The 21,294-nt window shown below is 41.8% G+C and overlaps 1 protein-coding gene across 1 annotated transcript; it reads right to left on the bottom strand.

Moving 5' to 3' along the window:
• Positions 1–1,691: 1,691 nt before the first annotated feature.
• On the bottom strand, positions 1,692–21,084 carry LOC139407636 (calcium-activated potassium channel subunit beta-2-like). Its single transcript, XM_071151471.1, has 5 exons — positions 21,017–21,084; positions 14,354–14,473; positions 13,421–13,591; positions 12,173–12,368; positions 1,692–1,976 (listed from the first exon to the last, which is right to left on the bottom strand). Exons 1-5 carry the CDS (start codon positions 21,082–21,084, stop codon positions 1,692–1,694), a joined length of 840 nt encoding a protein of 279 aa, XP_071007572.1.
• Between the last annotated feature and the right edge of the window lie 210 nt (positions 21,085–21,294).

Raw genomic sequence — 21,294 nt, 5'->3', positions numbered from 1 at the left:
GTTACTTATTAATTACTTTCTAGTACCTCAAGTTAATGCACTTAGTAGGTAGCCAGGTAGCTTTATAGCCATGGATTGTGCACCTTCCATTGTTTAGCTATGTAGCTAGCTAGCTAGCTATACACCAAGCTTGCTGGTTGATATTTTCCTTTTGCAACCAGGGCAACTGACTTAAAGGTAAGGAATTTACTTAAGGTGTTTTATATAAAACATCTTAAGAGTTTCCTGAAAGGAATAACTTTTCCTTACCTAAGGGAATTGTTTAAGGGCGTTTAACTAGGCAAGTCAGTTAAGAACTAATTCTTATTTTCAATGACGGCCTAGGAACAGTGGGTTAACTGCCTGTTCAGGGGCAGAATGACAGATTTGTACCTTGTCAGCTCGGGAATTCAAACTTGCAACCTTTCGGTTACTAGTCCAACACTCTAACCACTAGGCTACCCTGCCGCCTGGCAGTGCCCCTCAAATATTTTATTAGTTAAAGGCATACTTAAAGGGGTTCTATGGTAGTTTGAAGGCATGTATGGCAGAAAGAGTATCTTGTTACCATGGAGACAGCCTGTTTCAGAGAATAAATGCTGGTCAAAGAGATGCTTTGATTTTGTGAGAAAGCAAAATATAACCTCTACAATCAAGACAGGACAACCAAATGGCTTCAGAAGATAATAAACCGCATTTCTTACTTTTTTCTCAACTCGTTTTTATTGCTTCATAGTTTAAAGTTAAGGAAACTTTAAAGAAAAAGATGAGGGGGACATTAACTTAAGGTGTTTTATGCAGCCACGCCCAGGCACTGAAAATGCAGTTTGCCTCAGTATATCTATCCATTTCAGAGAAGGTCCTGTAGAATTCCTGTCTGAAATGCTGAGCAATCTATCACAGTCTTAGGGCCAGAAATTAAGGCATTTTGTATTGAACAGTTGCCCTGGGAAGTTGCATTGTACTTAAATCTAATCATCCTAGTGACTAAGACCTATTGTGATATGTAATTACTGCTACACCATATTGCAAGGAAGTGTTTATCCCAAACTATTAGCTTGGAATGGAGTCTCTACAGACCCAGGGTTACAGCATAGATAGTCAACACCTCGTTTAGGGGTGTCACTCCCAGCCGCCTGTAGTTGTGTAACCCTCGACCCAATACCAGTAACACAAGGAGCCAAGTTTAGATCAGTATTCTGGACAATGCTTCGACATAGTTGTCTCGGTCAAACCCTCTTGGCATCACTGCCTTGTCGTCACAGTGTGAATGGATCATCAATGCTGTCTAGGGGTTCAAGGGCAGATTAGGTCAAGTGTTGGCCACTTCTTTCAAGCCATCACTTTGTATGATTGTGCCACTTATGGAGGTGCAGAAAAGTGATCCCAGGAAAAATCATTGTGCCCCAAAGTCATTGACTTTCACCTGCCATGACACAGCTGCCGGGAGCCCATATCAGTCTTATTGATTTCCTCAGAAGGCCCAGAGGAATCATGTGGGGCATATAAGCCCCCAGATCCCCTGTTGCTCAGCTCTCATACACAAGTATTTAGCGCAAATGGAATATAAAGAGCTTCCTTAAGGTTCCTAGGCTGCGTATGAAAACCAGGACCTTGTGCTGCTACTGTAGCATATCCCTTGGCCCCTGTAGCCTGGCCCCTGTCCCATGGCCTTGTAGCCTGGCACCTGTCCCCTGTCGCTGGATTTACTCTCACCTTTTGATCCTGCCCACCTGTTCACACATGATGGACAGGTACTGGGTGAGCTTCACCATGGCGATGATGATGGTTCCACCAATGAGGGTGCAGGTTGGCCAAAAGAGTGAGTGGAACACTGCTAATCGTCCATAGATGCGTGTCAGTAGAGCACTGTCCTGCTGTTCACCTGGGTCCATGTAACACAGCACCTGCTGCTGTGTTTTCAGACGCTCCAAGATTTTCATGACTACAGTGTGGATCGCATTGAAGTCCTTCTGGCATTTGGGCACATAGAAGCACTAAGAGAACAAAGACATATTTATTATGAATACAGTGGGTTAACTGCTTGTCTTGGATGAGTTGAATTGAAATGTAACCTCTAGAATTTGTTGTCAGCTGCAAGTTTTTCACCTCTCACCTCAAGTAATGTATTGAGGTGGAGTCGTCTGAAGTTAATTAGAACTCGAGGCCCTTCCGTTTCCAGTGTTTTTATCTGGGTGCATTGTGATAAACTATTTATTTTTAGTGAATTAGGGTGGATTAAACCATATTGTTTTCTCATTGTTACAGGGCAATTCCACGATAACAGAGGGATGCTGAGAATCAGATCACAGTTAATAAAATGTTGTTTTATTTTATTTTTCACTTTAAAATGTATGTCGAACAAAAACAAATGATTGCAAAGTTAAACAAACAATACCAATGCACAAGGACTAAGAGTTAGGCACACCACATCATTTCAACGTGAAAATGTGGGTAATATTATTCACCCACTCAAAAAGACAGCCTGAGGTTTGTTGAATTCACAATGTGTTGTCACTGATTTCAAGCACCTAAAAGCATAACAAAGTTCCAATAGAAAAACAATGTCTGATTTTGGTTTAGTTGTCATCTAAATGTGTTTTCCGCACGCTTCCAACAATTTTAAAGCACAACAAAGTTCAAATGGTAATACAATGTCAGATATTTTGTGTTTAAACAAGTTCATGTATTATCACTGTGCACCATCACGCCCTGATCTGTTTCACCTGTCTTTGTGCTTGTCTCCACCCCCCCTTCAGGTGTCGCCCAACTTCCCCACTGAGTATTTATACCTGTGTTTTCTGTCTGTCTGTGCCAGTTCGTCAGGTTTGTTCAAGTTTTTTTCTCTCTCTGTTTTTTTCCCACCTTTATTTAACCAGGTAGGCTAATTGAGAAGTTCTCATTTACAACTGCGACCTGGCCAAGATAAAGCAAAGCAGTGCCACACAAACAACAACACAGAGTTATACATGGAATAAACAAACATACAGTCAATAACACAATAGAAGAAAAGTCTATATACAGTGTGTGCAAATGAGGTAAGATAAGGAAGGTAAGGCAATAAAGAGGCCATAGTGGCGAAATAATTACAATTTAGCAATTAAATACTGGAGTGATAGATGTGCAGAAGATGAATGTGCAAGTAGAGATACTGGGGTGCAAAGGAGCAAAAAAAATAGAATAAATAAATAATACTATGGGGAAGAGGTAGTTGGATGGGCTATTTACAGATGGGCTATGTACAGGTGCAGTGATCTGTGAGCTGCTCTGACAGCTGGTGCTTAAAGTTAGTGAGGGAGATATGACTCTCCAGCTTCAGTGATTTTTGCAATTCGTTCCAGTCATTGGCAGCAGAGAACTGGAAGGAAAGGCGGCCAAAGGAGGAATTGGCTTTGGGGGTGACCAGTGAAATATACCTGCTGGAGCGCGTGCTACAGGTGGGTGCTGCTATGGTGACCAGTGAGCTGAGATAAGGCGGGGCTTTACCTAGAAAAATACTTATAGATGACCCGGAGCCAGTAGGTTTGGCAACGAATATGAAGCGAGGGCCAGCCAACAAGAGCATACAGGTCGCAGTGGTGGGTAGTATATGGGCAATGGTGACAAAACAGATGGCACTGTGATAGACTGCATCCAATTTGCTGAGTAGAGTGTTGGAGGCTATTTTGTAAACGACATCGCCGAAGTCAAGGTAGTCAGTTTTACGAGGGTATGTTACAGGAGCATGAGTGAAGGATGCTTTGTTGCGAAATCGGAAGCCAATTCTAGATTTAATTTAGGATTGGAGATGCTTAATGTGAGTCTGGTTGGAGAGTTTACAGTCTGACCAGACACCTAGGTATTTGTAGTTGTCCACATATTCTAAGTCAGAACCGTCCAGAGTAGTCTTGCTGTACAGGCGGGCAGGTGCGGTTGAAGAGCATGCATTTAGTTTTACTTGCATTTAAGAGCATTTGGAGGCCATGGAAGGAGAGTTGTATGGCATTGAAGTTCGTCTGGAGGTTAGTTAATACAGTGTCCAAAGAAGGGCCAGAAGTATACAGAATGGTGTTGTCTGTGTAGAGGTGGATCAGAGAATCACCAGCAGCAAGAGCGACATCATTGATGTGTACAGAATTGAACCCTGTGGCACCCCATAGAGACTGCCAGAGGTCCGGACAACAGACCCTCCAAAACCTTGATTTTGTTGTCCTGAAGCCATTTTGCCACAACTTTGGAAGTATGCTTGGAGTCATTGTCCATTTGGAAGACCAATTTGCGACCAAGCTTTAACTGATGTCTTCAGATGTTGCTTCAATATATCCACATAATTTCCCTCTTCATGATGCCGTCTATTTTGTAAAGTGCACCAGTCCCTCCTGCAGCAAAGCACCCCCACAACATGATGCTGCCACCCCCACAACATGATGCTGCCACCCCTGTGCTTCACGGCTGGGATGGTGTTCTACCACTTGCAAGCCTCCCCCTTTTTCCTCCAAACATAATGATGGTCGTTATGGCCAAACAGTTAAATGTTTGTTTCATCAGAGCAGAGGACATTTCTCCAAAAAGTGCGATCTTTGTCCCCATGTGCAGTTGCAAACCATAGTCTGGCTTTTTAATGGCGGTTTTGGAGCAGTGGCTTCTTCCTTGCTGAGCGACCTTTCAAATTATGTCGATATAGGACTCGTTTTACTGTGGATTTAGATACTTTTGTACCTGCTTCCTCCAGAATCTTCACAAGGTCCTTTGCTGTTGTTATAGGATTGATTTGCACTTTTCAAACCAAAGTAAGTTCATCTGTAGGAGACAGAACATGTCTCCTTCCTGAGCGGTATGATGGCTGCTTGGTCCCATGGTGTTTATACTTGCGTACTATTGTTTGTACAGATGAACGTGGTACCTTCCTTCAGGTGTTTGGAAATTGCTCCCAAGGATGAACCAGACTTGTGGAGTTCCACATTTTTTTTCTGAGGTCTTGGCTGATTTCTTTTGACTTTTCCATAATGTTAAGCAAAGAGGCACTGAGTTTGAAGGTAAGCCTTGAAATACATCCACAGGTACACCTCCAATTGACTCAAATGATGTCAATTAGCCTTTCAGAAGCTTCTAAAGCCTTGACATCATTTTCTGGAATTTTTCAAGCTGTTTAAAGGCACAGTCAACTTAGTGTATGACCCACTGAAATTGTGAAACAGTGAATTACAAGTGAAATAGTCTGTCTGTAAACAATTTTTGGAAAAATGACTTGTGTCATACACAAAGTAGATGTCCTAACCGACATGCCAAAACTATAGTTTGTTAACAAGAAAAGGGGTTGCCAGGTGGAAAGCATGGCCAGCTGTAGAAAAATGCTTATTGAGATTATCAATTATCGTGGATTTATCGGTAGTGACTGTGCTTCCTAGCCTCAGTGCAGTGGGCAGCTAGGAGGAGGTGCTCTTATTCTCCATGGACTTTACAGTGTCCCAGAACTTTTTTGAGTTTATGCAAATTTCAGTTTGAAAAAGCTAGCCTGTGCTTTCCTAACTGCCTGTGTTGTATATTGGTTCCTAACTTCCCTGAAAAGTTGCATATCGTGGGGGCTATTCGATGCTAATGCAGTACGCCACAGGATGTTTTTGTGCTGGTCAAGGGCAGTCAGGTTTGGAGTGAACCAAGGGCTATATCTGCTCCTGATTCTGCATTTTTTGAATGGGGCATTTTTATTTAAGATGTTGAGGTAAGGACTTTTAAAGAATAACCAGGAATCTTCTACTGATGGAATGAGGTCAATATCCCTCCAGGATACTCGGGCCAGGTCAATTAGAAAGGCCTGCTCGCTGAAGTGTTTTAGGGAGCGTTTGACAGTGATGAGGGGTGGTCGTTTGACCGCAGACCCATTATGGACGCAGGAAATGAGGCAGTGATCGCTGAGATCCTGGTTGAAATCAGCAGAGTTGTGTATTTGGAGGGCAGGTTGGTTAGGATGATATCTAATGAGGGTGCCTGTGTTTACGGATTTGGGGTTGTACCTGGTAGGTTCATTGATAATTTGTGTGAGATGAAGGGCATCAAGCTTAGATTGTCAACCAGCATTTTATCTCCTCGCCTGCTTTTCCCCAGTCTCTATTTTTCCTCGTCCTCCTGGTTTTGACCCTTGCCTGTCCTTACTCCGAGCCTGCCTGCCATCCTGTGCTTTTGCCCCTTCTCTGGATTACCGACCTCTGGTTTACCTGACCCTGGGCCTGCCTGCCGTCCTGTACCTTGGCCCCACTACTCTGGATAATCGACCCCTGCCTGCCTTGACCTGTCGTTTGCCTGCTCCTGTTGTTGCAATAAACATTGTTACTTCAACACAGTATACACAGAGATGGCCGCCTCGCTTCGCGTTCCTAGGAAACTATGCAGTTTTTTGTTTTTTTACTTGTTATTTCTTACATTGGTACCCCAGGTCATCTTAGGTTTCATTACATACAGTCGAGAAGAACTACTGAACATAAGAGCAGCGTCAACTCACCATCAGTATGACCAAGAATATGACTTTCGCGAAGCGGATCCTGTGTTCTGCCTTTCACCCAGGACAACGGAATGGATCCCAGCCTGCGACCCAAAACAAAGACGTCGTAAAAGAGGGAAACGAAGCGGTCTTCTGGTCAGACTCCGGAGACGGGCACATCGTGCACCACTCCCTAGCATTCTTCTCGCCAATGTCCAGTCTCTTGACAACAAGGTTGATGAAATCCGAGCAAGGGTAGCATTCCAGAGGGACATCAGAGACTGTAACGTTCTTTGCTTCATGGAAACATGGCTCACTGGAGAGACGCTATCGGAGTCGGTGCAGCCAACTGGTTTCTCCACGCATTGCGCAGACAGAAACAAACATCTTTCTGGTAAGAAGAGGGGCGGGGGCGGGGGCGTATGCTTCATGGTTAACGTGACGTGGTGTGATCATAACAACATACAGGTACTCAAGTCCTTCTGTTCACCTGATTTAGAATTCCTCACAATCAAATGTCGACCGCATTATCTACCAAGGGAATTCTCTTCGATTATAATCACAGCCGTATATATTCCCCCCCAAGCAGACACATCGATGGCTCTGAACGAACTTTATTTGACTCTTTGCAAACTGGAATCCATTTATCCGGAGGCTGCATTCATTGTAGCTGGGAATTTTAACAAGGCTAATCTGAAAACAAGACTCCCTAAATTTTATCAGCATATCGATTGCACAACCAGGGCTGGAAAAACCTTGGATCACTGCTATTCTAACTTCCGCGACGCATATAAGGCCCTGCCCCGCCCTCCTTTCGGAAAAGCTGACCACGACTCCATTTTGTTGATCCCTGCCTACAGACAGAAACTAAAACAAGAAGCTCCCGCGCTGACGTCTGTTCAACGCTGGTCCGACCAATCTGATTCCATACTCCAAGACTGCTTCCATCACGTGGACTGGGATATGTTTCGTATTGCGTCAGACAACAACATTGACGAATACGCTGATATTGGTGAGCGAGTTCGTTAGAATGTGTGTTGAAGATGTCGTTCCCATAGCAACGATTAAAACATTCCCAAACCAGAAACCGTGGATTGATGGCAGCATTCGCGTGAAACTGAAAGCCCGAACCACTGCTTTTAATCAGGGCAAGGTGACCGGAAACATGACCGAATACAAACAGTGTAACTATTCCCTCCGCAAGGCAATCAAACAAGCTAAGCGTCAGTATAGAGACAAAGTAGAATCTCAATTCAACGGCTCAGACACAAGAGGTATGTGGCAGGGTCTACAGTCAATCACGGATTACAAAAAGAAAACCAGCCCCGTCACGGACCAGGATGTCTTGCTCCCAGGCAGACTAAATAACTTTTTTGCCCGCTTTGAGGACAATACAGTGCCACTGACACGGCCCGCAACTAAAACATGCGGACTCTCCTTCACTGCAGCCGACGTGAGGAAAAAATTTAAACGTGTCAACCCTCGCAAGGCTGCAGGCCCAGACGGCATCCCCAGCTGCGCCCTCAGAGCATGCGCAGACCAGCTGGCTGGTGTGTTTACGGACATATTCAATCAATCCCTATCCCAGTCTGTTGTTCCCACATGCTTCAAGAGGGCCACCATTGTTCCTGTTCCCAAGAAAGCTAAGGTAACTGAGCTAAACGACTACCGCCCCGTAGCACTCACTTCCGTCATCATGAAGTGCTTTGAGAGACTAGTCAAGGACCATATCACCTCCACCCTACCTGACACCCTAGACCCACTCCAATTTGCTTACCGCCCAAATAGGTCCACAGACGATGCAATCTCTACAGTGGTAGGCTTGATTACCAACAACGACGAGACGGCCTACAGGGAGGAGGTGAGGGCCCTCGGAGTGTGGTGTCAGGAAAATAACCTCACACTCAACATCAACAAAACTAAGGAGATGATTGTGGACTTCAGGAAACAGCAGAGGGAACACCCCCCTATCCACATCGATGGAACAGTAGTGGAGAGGGTAGTAAGTTTTAAGTTCCTCGGCGTACACATCACAGACAAACTGAATTGGTCCACCCACACAGACAGCATCGTGAAGAAGGCGCAGCAGCGCCTCTTCAACCTCAGGAGGCTGAAGAAATTTGGCTTGTCACCAAAAGCACTCACAAACTTCTACAGATGCACAATCGAGAGCATCCTGTCGGGCTGTATCACCGCCTGGTACGGCAACTGCTCCGCCCACAACCGTAAGGCTCTCCAGAGGCTAGTGAGGTCTGCACAACGCATCACCGGGGGCAAACTACCTGCCCTCCAGGACACCTACACCACTCGATGTCACAGGAAGGCCATAAAGATCATCAAGGACAACAACCACCCGAGCCACTGTCTGTTCACCCCGCTATCATCCAGAAGGCGAGGTCAGTACAGGTGCATCAAAGCTGGGACCGAGAGACTGAAAAACAGCTTCTATTTCAAGGCCATCAGACTGTTAAACAGCCACCACTAACATTGAGTGGCCGCTGCCAAAACACTGACTCCAACACACTAACTCCAGCCACTTTAATAATGGGAATTGATGGGAAATGATGTATAATATATCACTAGCCACTTTAAACAATGCTACCTAATATAATGTTTACATACCCTACATTATTCATCTCATCTCATATGTATATGTATATACTGTACTCTATATCATCTACTGCATCTTTATGTAATACATGTATCACTAGCCACTTTAACTATGCCACTTTGTTTACATACTCATCTCATATGTATATACTGCACTCAATACCATCTACTGTATCTTGCCTATGCCGCTCTGTACCATCACTCATTCATATATCTTTATGTACATATTCTTTATCCCTTTACACTTGTGTGTATAAGGTAGTAGTTTTGGAATTGTTAGCTAGATTACTTGTTGGTTATTACTGCATTGTCGGAACTAGAAGCACAAGCATTTCGCTACACTCGCATTAACATCTGCTAACCATGTGTATGTGACAAATAACATTTGATTTGATTTTTGATTTTGAAACCTGATAGTGGTCCATCTAATAGCACAACCAAATAACCTGGATAGCAGTTGAGATTACATTAAAACAGGGGTGTCAAACTAATTCTATAGAGGGCCTAGTGTCTGCAATTATAGCAATTATGAAGATCTCCACAGACCTGTGACCTTTGCATGCTATCTTGAACATGCACATTTCTATGATTACTTAATAAGAAAACATTTATAGTTACAGTAGGCTAACCTCAAAATGTAGCCATGGATGTGATACTGATTTTAAGGTTGAATAAATATTGTTACATTAGTTTGTAAGACAAAGTACATTGCTTCAATTTAAGGTTATTACAAAATAAATAATGAATTGTATTTGGTTGACAACGCAACCAAATATCAATATTTGGAGGATATCTAATGCCTGGATAGTTTCAACTGAGTCACTGGCTTAATCCTATTCTTTTATTTTTGGTTTAGTTGGAGACAGTGTCACCAGCAAGCACCACCACACCATCACACCTCCTCCATGCTCCAAAAATCTCAAATCTGTACTCATCAGACCAAAGGACAGATTTCCTACCGGTCTAATGTACATTGCTAATTTTTCTTGTCCCAATCAAGTCACTTCTTCTTATTGGTGTCCTTTAGTAGTGGTTTCTTTGCAGCAATTCGAACATGAAGGCCTGATTGACAGTTTCCTCTGAACAGTTGATGTTGAGATGTGCCTGTTACTTGAAGCATTTATTTGGGCTGCAATCTGAGGTGCAGTTAACTCTAATGAACTTTGGGTCTTCCTTTCCTGTGGCGGTCCTCATGAGAGCCAGTTTCATCATAGCGCTTGGTGGTTTTTGTGACTGCATTTGAAGAATTTTTCAAAGTTCTTGAAATGTTCTGGATTGACTGATCTTCATGTCTTAAAGTAATGGTGGACTGTTTTTTCTCTTTGCTTATTCAAGCTGTCCTTGCCATAATATGGACTTTGTATTTGACCCCATACCTTGTCACAACACAACTAATTGGCTCAAACACATCTACAATGTAGAAAATAGTAAAGATAAAGAAAAACGCTTGAATGAGTAGCTGTGTCCAAACTTTTGACTGGTACTGTGTGTCTCATCTTTCCATAGAGTGGTCATAATACTTTTGTAGGCCAAACCGTTCAGACGCTACAGGCGATTTTGTGTGAATTTCGGGATGTATCATGGTCTGAAAAACACTGCTCTAGCTCTGTCACCTTTTACCGCAGATGTGGAAGTATGATATAAGCGAATGTGGTTGATTGAGACACATCCCAAGCAAAACCAGATATCTCTATTTTAAACTGACGGATGAATATGGGTATTTTTGTATTATGCTAATTAGATTTAGGGGGCGCGGACATCGACCTTAGGGGTTATAACTTTGATTTTTGTTTGAGATGGAGACGTGAATCCAACATATTAATGATTAACTTGAAGATTACATTTGAAATCAACCAAAGTTCAGAAACCCTAAGCCGATATGTGTTGTCTACTTTTAGTTGAACCCTAGGTTGAATTGAAACAATAGTTGATGATGACGTGGAAATGCTACACAGTGTATTCGGAAAGTATTCAGACCGATTTAAAAAATGTCTAAAAAACTGTTTTTGCTTTGTCATTGTGGGGTATTGTGCATAGATTGATGAGGGGGAAAAAAACAATTTAATCAATTTTAGAAAAAGGCTGTAACGTAACAAAATGTGACAAAAGTCAAGGTGTCTGAATACTTTCCAAATGCACTGTATAGGCCTAAATAGTATTATTGATGATATACATGACTTATAAAGTATGGTAACATTTTATTTGCTTTGGTAAGCCTACCCTTTGGAATGACTTTGATAGCAACACGGTGAATATATTTATTTATGAAGAGATCTTTCAACAATTATTCTCATGGTAGCACATCGGTATTAGTCAGTGACAAATATCAAAGCTAAACAGGACTGGGCATAGTTAAAACCCAGGATGGGACACCAAATTAATAGCTGTAGATAGATCAGTTCACCAGTAAGAGGTGCTCCCCAACTATAATTGTTTTTCTGATAGTGGATATAAAGTTTCAAAGGTACAAATTCAACATATTTTATGCCAGGTTTGCCTATGTTGAAAATTGATCACAGTGATGACATAATCCTGTGCTTTACATTTCAGCCTCAAAACAAGATTTGCTAACTTTTTTTTAATCAAATGCATTTTCCATGTAAATTCCACGTCACAATACGCTGACAAATTATGTTGAAACAACATTGATTAAACCAATTTGTGCCTAGTGGGGATGCAAAGTTTGGTAACAGAATAACGGTTTGTGCTGTTGGTGCCTCCATTCTGTTACCAAACTTCGCATCTGCCCTGCTCTCCAAGTAAATGTGTTTTATACAATTTTCTGGGGAAATTGTTCAAAGTTGTCCTTGTGTATAGAGTTGTATGGTTTGTTTAACTTTGCAATCATTGGTTTTTGTTAGACATTTTAAGGTAAAAAATCTGAGTCTCAGCATCACTCTGTTAGTGTGGAACTGCCCTACATTAAATTAATTACATGGTAAACATATATTTCATAGTTGTGCTTATATACCGTTTTGTATTGAATCATTTGATTGCACATTGCTACCACATCATTTGTTAGTAAAGATCAGTAAAACCAGGTGTATATTACTGTAGCTGAAGCAAGATAATGAAATATAGGATAACTGTTGGACATGTTACATTTAGGCATGTCCTCTGTCTCACCTCTGGGTTGGTGTCCTGTGCCTCCTCATTGTGGGAGAGTCGTACAACCTTTCCGGATGTGTTGAGACTGACAAACACCTGTAGGCACGGGTACTTGGAGCTTTTCCAGCACTCGGAGCCGCAGCTGTAGGTACAGTTAATCTCCGCCACGATGGTGGAGTTGAGCACAGTGCAGCCGGATTCCTCCGTCCACACACTACATGGCATGGGGGTGGGGAGTGTAGGGTAGGGAGCAAAATTAAAGAGTTATTAACCTGTGTATAGCTCTACCCTGGTGCGCTCTGACATATGGCTGTCTGGATGCCACACGAGTAAGTTCAACATCAACAACAACTGTATCCAACGACACAACACCCATGACTAACAATTAATTAAATGAAAAAGGGAGAAGTTGTAGGAATGTTCAGGATACCACATGATATGAAGCAGACTGAATCAGTTGAGTAGTAGAAATGGGAGAAAAGATCGACAACACTAGCAAATAGCAGATTATGGTGATTATCTCCAGCTGAATTCCAACGTTTGTTCACTTCACCGGTGTATCTTAACCTCTTGAATAGCCCAGCATGCTTTATAGTCTACATACTGATATTTGGAAATTAATCTTAGATCTAGGGAAAAGTAATATTCTGAATAACTTGCTTTTCAATTTCTCTTTAAGGATAAATGTTGCACTACTTTTTCACTTAATCCAAATAGAAAAGGAACGACTTGAGGTGAAATTAAATAAAAAATTGCAGCACACTCTGTGGTTTGGAATGACGTTGGTGCCTTGCAGTGTAATTGGTGCTGTATTGTGATAGGCTATTGTGTACTGAAGTTTGTCCCCTGTGTCCCCTGCTTTCATGCTGTAACAATTACATTGAGCTCATAGCGCAAATGCTACTCATAAGCCTCAGCTGGCATCTTAAATGCCTCTGACTGCAATTTATGTCCACAACTAAAGTATAGAGGGACCACACCATTTGGACTGCACAGTTTTAGCTACAGAGTGGTAGCTCCCAGGAGGGGCTAATATAGGGGGATTGTATAGATTGCCATGCACTTTAAAGATAGCTTGGCTAACTGGTGTGTTTCAGTGACAGTTCAGACAGCATTTGAGCGATTATCCTGGAATAGCCAAAGTAATATACACATGTTGACATGATGAAGATCTAACAGCAGCTTTTTCTTTGACATGCATGTGGCTACATGAAGAAAACAGACTTCAGGACATTGTGATTGACCTGGTGAGTGAGAGCAAATTACCTGTCTGAGTAGGAGCGCACCATGGTAATGCCCAGCACAAAGTACATCATCACAGAGAAAAGGATCATGCTGAGTCCCAGGAGAATAGCTCTGTCCTCCCCAGCCTTCAGCGCCGTCACTGTCTTCCTCTTGTCTAGCACGTCATACTCCCGGACCTTCTGATAAATAGTCCTGATTCATACATTACCAACACACACACACACACACACACACACACACACACACACACACACACACACACACACACACACACACACACACACACACACACACACACACACACACACACACACACACTCTTAACAAGGGTTGCATCATGAGGTCATCTGGGTTGACCAAATAGCATTAGTCAAATCAATACATAATTAATAGACTTTTAAGGGTCAATATTAATTTAATTCTCTTCTCTTGGGCATGGACATGCAAAGTTTGAAATAAATTATTTTTTACATTTTGCACACTGATCGTGTGATTTACTTTCCATCACGAATAATGCAAAAACGTCATAGCTAATATTACTGTTGACTTGTAGACATGTAGATAATGAGATTTTTTTTTTCAGGGGTGGAGTTTTTCCAAATACAAACTGACAGATTTTCCCTTTTATTCACAATTATTGTAGCTTAAAGCTGGGTGCACAAATGTGATTCTCAGTGATGTAAAAAATATGAAAAGCTTTGACAAACCAACAAAAAAGAATCAGACATTGTAGAATTAAGCACATCCCAATCTTAGTAAAGGTCGTTACAGATATAAGTATAATGAAATTCAACTCAGTGTCAGATTTACCAAGCATTTGTTACGGTGACACATTTCATGTCTTAAGTTTGTCTGATGTTCCTTTTCAAAAACAAAACTACAAACTTTTCAGAAGTGCATCATAGATCTGCCCCATTATTCTTTGTGCTGTGTAAAGTATAAAGGGTACCATACCTTCTCTCACTTCCTGATCCCTGAGCTCCTTTGCTTCCTGCCCATAGGAACATCCTCTCTGAGGACTCTCTGTGCCCACCACCACTCACAGAGGGCGTCACACAGGCTTGCTGAGACCACCTGCCAAGGACAGACACAAACACTCAGTGACCCATGTGCCCCTGTCTCCACACACCTATCCTGGAAGTGCCACCCCCTCAGAGCCTGGTCAGGCTACCCCACAGCCAGGTGAGAAGAGTTTTCTCACTGAAGGACTTAATCAACCCTATTCATCTTCTGCAGAAAGAAAAAGCCACGTATTCCACAGAGTTTAGAGCCACTCGCCATCCACTAGGATAGTCACCAAGGCGAATCATCTTTTGAATGTTTGAAGAGCTGGAGTTCACAAAGGCAAAGAGGGAGCAGCAGCACGCATCCACCTGAGGCACACGGACAGCACTCATGGCAGACACGCCTTCCTGTGGGCTTCAAGCCCACTCGTCTGGCACTTAATTTCCTGCCTGTTCATTTGTTATTGACTATTCATAGTCTGAGCGACGGCGACGGGCTGGTGGAATAATGATGAGGTTTCCAGGCGCAGAGGACTTCCGAAAGCATTGATCCCTTCCGACTATTCAGCAGTAAGATGTGAGAGGCATTCAAAGCCTCCCTCCTCCCCTGAACCTCCTCCCCAACTTCTCTCCTTTGATTGGTCTTAATGGAGAGCCTCCTAGCAATGTAGTTGCATTGGAGTTTTCAGGGAAAATGAATAACTGCTCAGAGTAGTAAGGAAAGTAGTGGGATTGCCCAGACCCTTTATGTTCATATTAGGAGATTAGGAGAACACAAACATCCACTCTCATTATGTAGATAAGGTTCACAGAGAAGGTTTTGATTGTGTGTGTGTGAGTGTGTGCGTCTGTCTTTGCTCATCAATAGATTATTGTGTTTCTATCTCCTGCCTTAGTAAAGACTCTGAGATTAATAATAGGCTATGATGTTGTGCTCCTATCGCATAGGAATAGTCTACCCATATTGTGAAATATTTTGAATACTTACTTTCGAGCATGCTTGGCTATTGAATGAGCGATGATACATTTGCTGGTTGCTCTCAATAAAATATATTTTCTGGAAAACCTTTCAAAGAGCCTATTGGCATGGAGGTGGCGTCTAATTTTTTTTTGCATCCTGAACTATTTTCCTCACTGTGCATGGGGGCAAGATAAACTTGCATCCAATACCAGGCAGGTTTAACACTGTTCCAGTGTTTTTAAACTTCTTAATTGTTGCCCTAATAGTGGTAAGTGCCCACTGGGTACAAACTGGTTATATCAACGTTGTTTCAACGTAATTTGTCAAAGTATTGTGATGTAGAATCTAGGTGGAAAATACATTGGATTTGAAGAAAGTAATCAACTGTTGTTTAAAAAAAAATCAACCACAGGGTTATATCATTATGGTAACCAATTTTCAACATAGACAAACCTCGTATATAAGATGTTAAATTCCTACCTTTGAAACAAAGTCAGATCCTCAACGTAATATCCACTATGAGAAAAAAACTACAGGCTAGGCAGCACCTCTTATTGGAGCGTTGGTCATCTATCTACAGCTATCCTTTTGGTCACCCATCCAGGGTTTTAACCAAGCCTAGCCCTGCTTAGTTTTGATATGTGTCACTGACTATTACCAATGTGCTATCGTGAGAATGACGGTTGAGATATCTCCACTTAATAGATGCACTGTTGCTATCAAAGTCATTCCAAAGGGTAGGTTTAATTAACAGAGCAAAGGAAACGTAAGCATACATACCTTTTCAATCATATATCATAATGATGTGGGTAGGGGGACTAAATCAAACTGTATTTAAAGTTTGATTTGATTTAGTCTAATTCTTGAACTTGTTTGGTTGAAATGGAGACGTGAATCCAACATATCAATTATTAATTTGTGGACAAACTGGAATTAAAGCCAGAGTCAGTGGCACAGATGGAACTATCCAAGCAGAAGATAAATCTTCTTCATATGTTGATATTTGATTGCATTGAGAAACAATATTCAATATCAGTTTTGCAATATAGTAAATAACCTATTAACTTGTTGGCAAGTTAACAAATGCTATGTTGGATTTACTTCTCATCCAAAAATACAAGTGAAAGAGTATAATTAAGCAAGTGGCTCAGATGGAACTATCCAAGCAGTAAATACATCTCCTTTAAATGTTGATATTTGGTTGCATTGTCAACCAAACACAACCAAACTCAATATTACCTTTGTAATATAGAAAATAGCCTACAGTTAAGGATATCTTACAAACAAGTGTAACAGTATTTATTCATCCTTAAAATGAGTAACACATCATGGCCACATTTTGAGGTTACTGTAACAATAAATATATTCTTATGTAATCATAGAAAGCCTGCATGCTCAAGGTCACAGGTCTATGAAAATCTTCACAAATGCTATGATATTCTGCAAGGCATGTATGACTTGCACCATGTACTTTAATGTAATCTCAACTGCAATCCAGGTCATTTTGGTTGTGCTATTAGATGAAGCACAGTCATTACAGATTAAAACTTGTATAAATAAACAAAATATCAGACATTGAATTTCTAACTTTCAAACCAAGCAGTACATGTACTCTCTCTACATTCAATAGGGTTCTCTCTAAATAAACACTGTTACTTGATGGCTCCCCACACTAGTCAGGGGATGCCTGGAAGCAGATTGAGGGGGCGTACCTTTTTGTCACTGTGTCTTTAGCCAAGCAACGTGCTAATGCTGCCTTTTGGAGCCCTGACACATTGAAACGAGAACAGATTATTGCACTATTCTCACCGAACTACCTGCCGGATGTCTGATGTGGCACATAGGAGAATCTATTTAGCAGTGTGTTTATTAGGGACAGTCCTGCATATGAGCTTTGTCTTTATGAAAGGACAATTGTTGACAAGTTCATCAAGAGGGGAAGTTATACTGTACATGAGATGAACAGAATGAGCACAGTACACTACACACTGTAACTAGAATGCACCTTATTTGCCTGCTGTTGAGTCAGAGCAAATGTAGAAAACAATGCATCTCATTTAAAAGGACAACCTGTTGCCTCCTAGTATAGTAGCAGGATGATTAGCTATGTTGCATCACTAGTGTCCATAGTGTCCCATTAGCAGAGATGGCTTCATTAGCCCAGTGATTTGCTCACCTCTCATATTTAACACATAATTACATGTCTAATCTTGCATAAAATTGCGCTAATGACATTACCAAAGGTAAACTCCAAAGGAGAACATTGTTGATGAGATTAAAACATAGAGATAAAGCGATATTGTATCCTATTATTAAATTTGTGCCTTCACTTAGATGCTGACAGTATTTCTGGCTACTGTGAAATAGCTGCATCTCTGTTCACAGCAGACCAATTAGATGAATCAGAGTGATCACAGACTGATGCCTTATCTTGAGTCTGTGCCTAGTGTCATGAAGTATTGACATAAAAGTCAGGAGTCTGGGGTATAACGATAAATGACATGAGGGGATTCACTGGAATGTGCTTGCTCATTGTGTTGTCTGTCTCACTAAAGTCTGCCTTTGCACATATGGAATGCATTTAGCCGTCTATTGAAGACTGTCTACAGAGATGCATTAATTCAAAGAACCTGTGCCACTAGTACTACATTTAATTTAGATGCTTGTTGTCTGTCACACTCTCTTGCAAGTTTTACACAATAACAAAGCAAACTTTGTCCTGTCTGCATGTATTCATCTACTGTCATCATCAGGCAATTATTATGATATTTTAATGGGAGCATTCTTTCAGGTCTATTGCTTTAATTAGAATTTCATTATGTAAACTTTATCCGGAGGCTAACGGCTGCAGAGTGAACAGGAGCATCCAACAGCTCTGCTGTCTGGGACATATAGGCAGACATAGGTGTCTCCACACACAGGACCATGTTGGGCTCTCATGTTTTACAATCCTGATTTAAGAGAACTACCAGGAGGCATCTGCCAGACCGCATCGTCAATGACTTATGGGGGTGTCACAGTAAAACAGGACAGTGCTCCAAGACAGCGTACGGTGCTGACATGCAGGCAGCAGCATATGCCAACCATTCCACTGTGTTAAGCCTTAAGGCCATGTGGAAAAACCATGTTGTTCATTCAGAAAATATGTCAAGGTCAGCTGGGTGAAACTCCTCCAGAGCTTTCTGAGCAACACTCCCTGGACACCAGAGTGCCACACACAGTGACTTTCAAGTTTGTCCTTAAATGAATATCTTTAAAAACTTCCCGCAGACACATCTTCTGTTCAACACCTACGTATTTCCCTTTGCACTTTCCTTTCTTTTAGCTAAATGGAGACAAACGTATATTCCACAGTGTCCTCATCAGATCTCAAATAGTGCCTCCAAAGTGCATGAGTAATGCAGTGACTTTAACGTGTAGGCTACCAGCAGGCAGACTTGTACTATTTAAGCAAAATAACCAAAACATGGGGAACTCTTAGAATGTTTTATGGCTATCAATAAAGTTGTTCTCTGGGAAGTGTAGAGAGTTTTCTCCATTCCCCGTTCCTCTCGCTCATCTTCATGCATTGCCAGCCAGTTGTTTACATCTAAAAGCCCTGCGTCCACTTGCAGTTCTTTCCAGCATGGCCATGGCAGTGCATCTGCAAAATTACAACTAAAGCGGTTTGCCTTTAATTAAGCATTAGCTGCCAAAAATAGGGACTTTAATGAGCTTATAAAAACATATCCGCAATGCTTAAATGTGTTAAGCATCAACCTGGTTCCACCTGAGCACTAAACTACTGTAGCTCTGCTTGCCTGAGTTGCCATTTTGGGCTGAGGCTTCTGTCTCAATGTTAAACATTTTCTTACAGGAATGACTTAAATCCAGTATGGGATTGTTCCTCTCAAAAAGCCAGTTAATTTCAAATTTGTCAAGGTATTGTAAGAAATGGGAGAGAGTACCCTACTGGACTTCCTGAAGGTGCATAGTGCCAGAAGTTCTTTGACACCTCCTGTACGGGGAAAGAGGGCTGGCTTCGGCAACATAGCGTCAATAAGACATTCCTTGGATTTCAAAAACACAAAATGTACGTCAATCACTCCCACAATCACTCCCAAATAACACCATGATCCTATGTGATAGTAACAGAGTCAGTGAGGAGGGCGAAGGGGTTGGAATTCTACATCGATGGATGGAGAGCAGGGGGTGTGTTTAAAAGGCAGGTGCTGTACTATTTGTGGTCTGTAAATAGAGGCTAAGGACTTGGTGCCGGGCCACTACAGCAATCCATTGGTCCAGGCTTCTCTCCAGAGCTGCTGGGAAGCCAAATTACAGGGACCCAGGCACGGTGGGCAGAGCCTGTCCATGGAGGGGATGATTAGGGAATGATAACTGGGCGCAGGGGTAACATTTAGCGCCTCAGTTAAGCTTTCAAACTGAGGACATTTATGTCATTGAATCAGTAGCACTTGGAGCATGGTGTGTGTTTTATATTTGATATTTTTAGTTCTCGTGATTTAGAAATAGCAGGCTATGGCAGTGTCATTATGATTGTAATTGTGTTTTTGACCTTCTTCTGAGGCATCTTGAAAACATCTTTCTATTCTTACTGTCATTTTGATTTTGATCAATCATTCTCCATTAAAGACAAATCTGTGAGGGACAAAGTGGTTCTCTTGGACTGACTGTTCAATATCATGTCTTATCCTAGTAGTGAGACAATAAACACAACTTAATGACACAAAGACTACAGTAGGCGTCAAAAAGTAACAGTTCATGCTCCCATGACTTATCATAGGGAAAATACATAATTGTAAGAAATTCATAGTAGTTTTGGGAATTAAGTTTACTCACTCTACTTTTTGTAATAAGGCACGCACTGAGTAAAGATCACATTGCAAGTGTTTATATCCAGACCGGATGCATTGTTAGTTTAAGACTAATTAGGACTCTGCTTAAATTAGACTTCATATATATTTTTTCTTCTGTTTTGGGGCATCATATAGTGTAGAATGTACTGTAGTAGCCCAGACAGTACATGTTCAACACCTTTTCTTAAAATATTTGTGTCAAGCAGGACACTGTAAAAGTAGAAGGCAACAAACACATGCAGCTTATATACCCAGGACCATCAATACACAAGGCTTGTTGGTTTTACAAAGAGATTATATTGTAGAATGTTCACTTCAAAAGAGAAATGTAGTGGATACACAGTAGCTTAACTTGTCTGTTTCAGTATTGATTCAAACATTCATCATCCATATCTTAATTTTATACCAAGCACACAATCACTCCCAATTTACAATCATGTTACGTCATGGTATTTATTTTGGGACCATTTGTAAGAACCTGGTCATAACTGGAATGGGAGTTAGCACGTTGGACTAAATATTGAACAAAGAAACCTTCCAACAGCATGTTCACTTTATTAATAAATGTGTCATGAAAGACATACTGTTAACTGCTGAAGAAATGAGTGTGATCAATGTAAGCGAGGTCCTTGTAAATATTTGTCTGAGGGTGAGCATGCACTCAGGTGACTCAGGCTCTTCATGGTAAAGCCCTGTCTGTTTCCCTGAGCTTTCAGCCTTTTCTAACCATGCAGCAGAGGAGAAACCTGACTGAGAGTAGCCCTAACCCTAAGTATCAAAACAGCCTGAATCTCACCTTTGTTCCAAAGAGGTTGGGCATGCAGCAGAGTCAGGGGTCAGTGTTTCTGGTGAGTCATCCAACATGGCCGCTCGCTACACTACCCCTGGGACTTCCCATGCACTGTCTGCAAGGAGACTATTCGATAGCGACAGGCAACACGATTTACACACCACTCTTGTCAATGCAGTCTGAGCATTTGCCAATATTGTTGTGAGTGGAAAGAGGAGGCTTCCGGCAGCAGCCGTCAGTTGGTTGATGTAAAACCCGTGGTGTTCCTCAGGCCATGCCTCCAG

This window comes from Oncorhynchus clarkii, chromosome 4 (assembly GCF_045791955.1).
Source record: "Oncorhynchus clarkii lewisi isolate Uvic-CL-2024 chromosome 4, UVic_Ocla_1.0, whole genome shotgun sequence".
Classification (NCBI taxonomy): Eukaryota; Metazoa; Chordata; class Actinopteri; order Salmoniformes; family Salmonidae; genus Oncorhynchus; species Oncorhynchus clarkii.
This window is presented reverse-complemented; position numbering and strand designations above follow the sequence as displayed.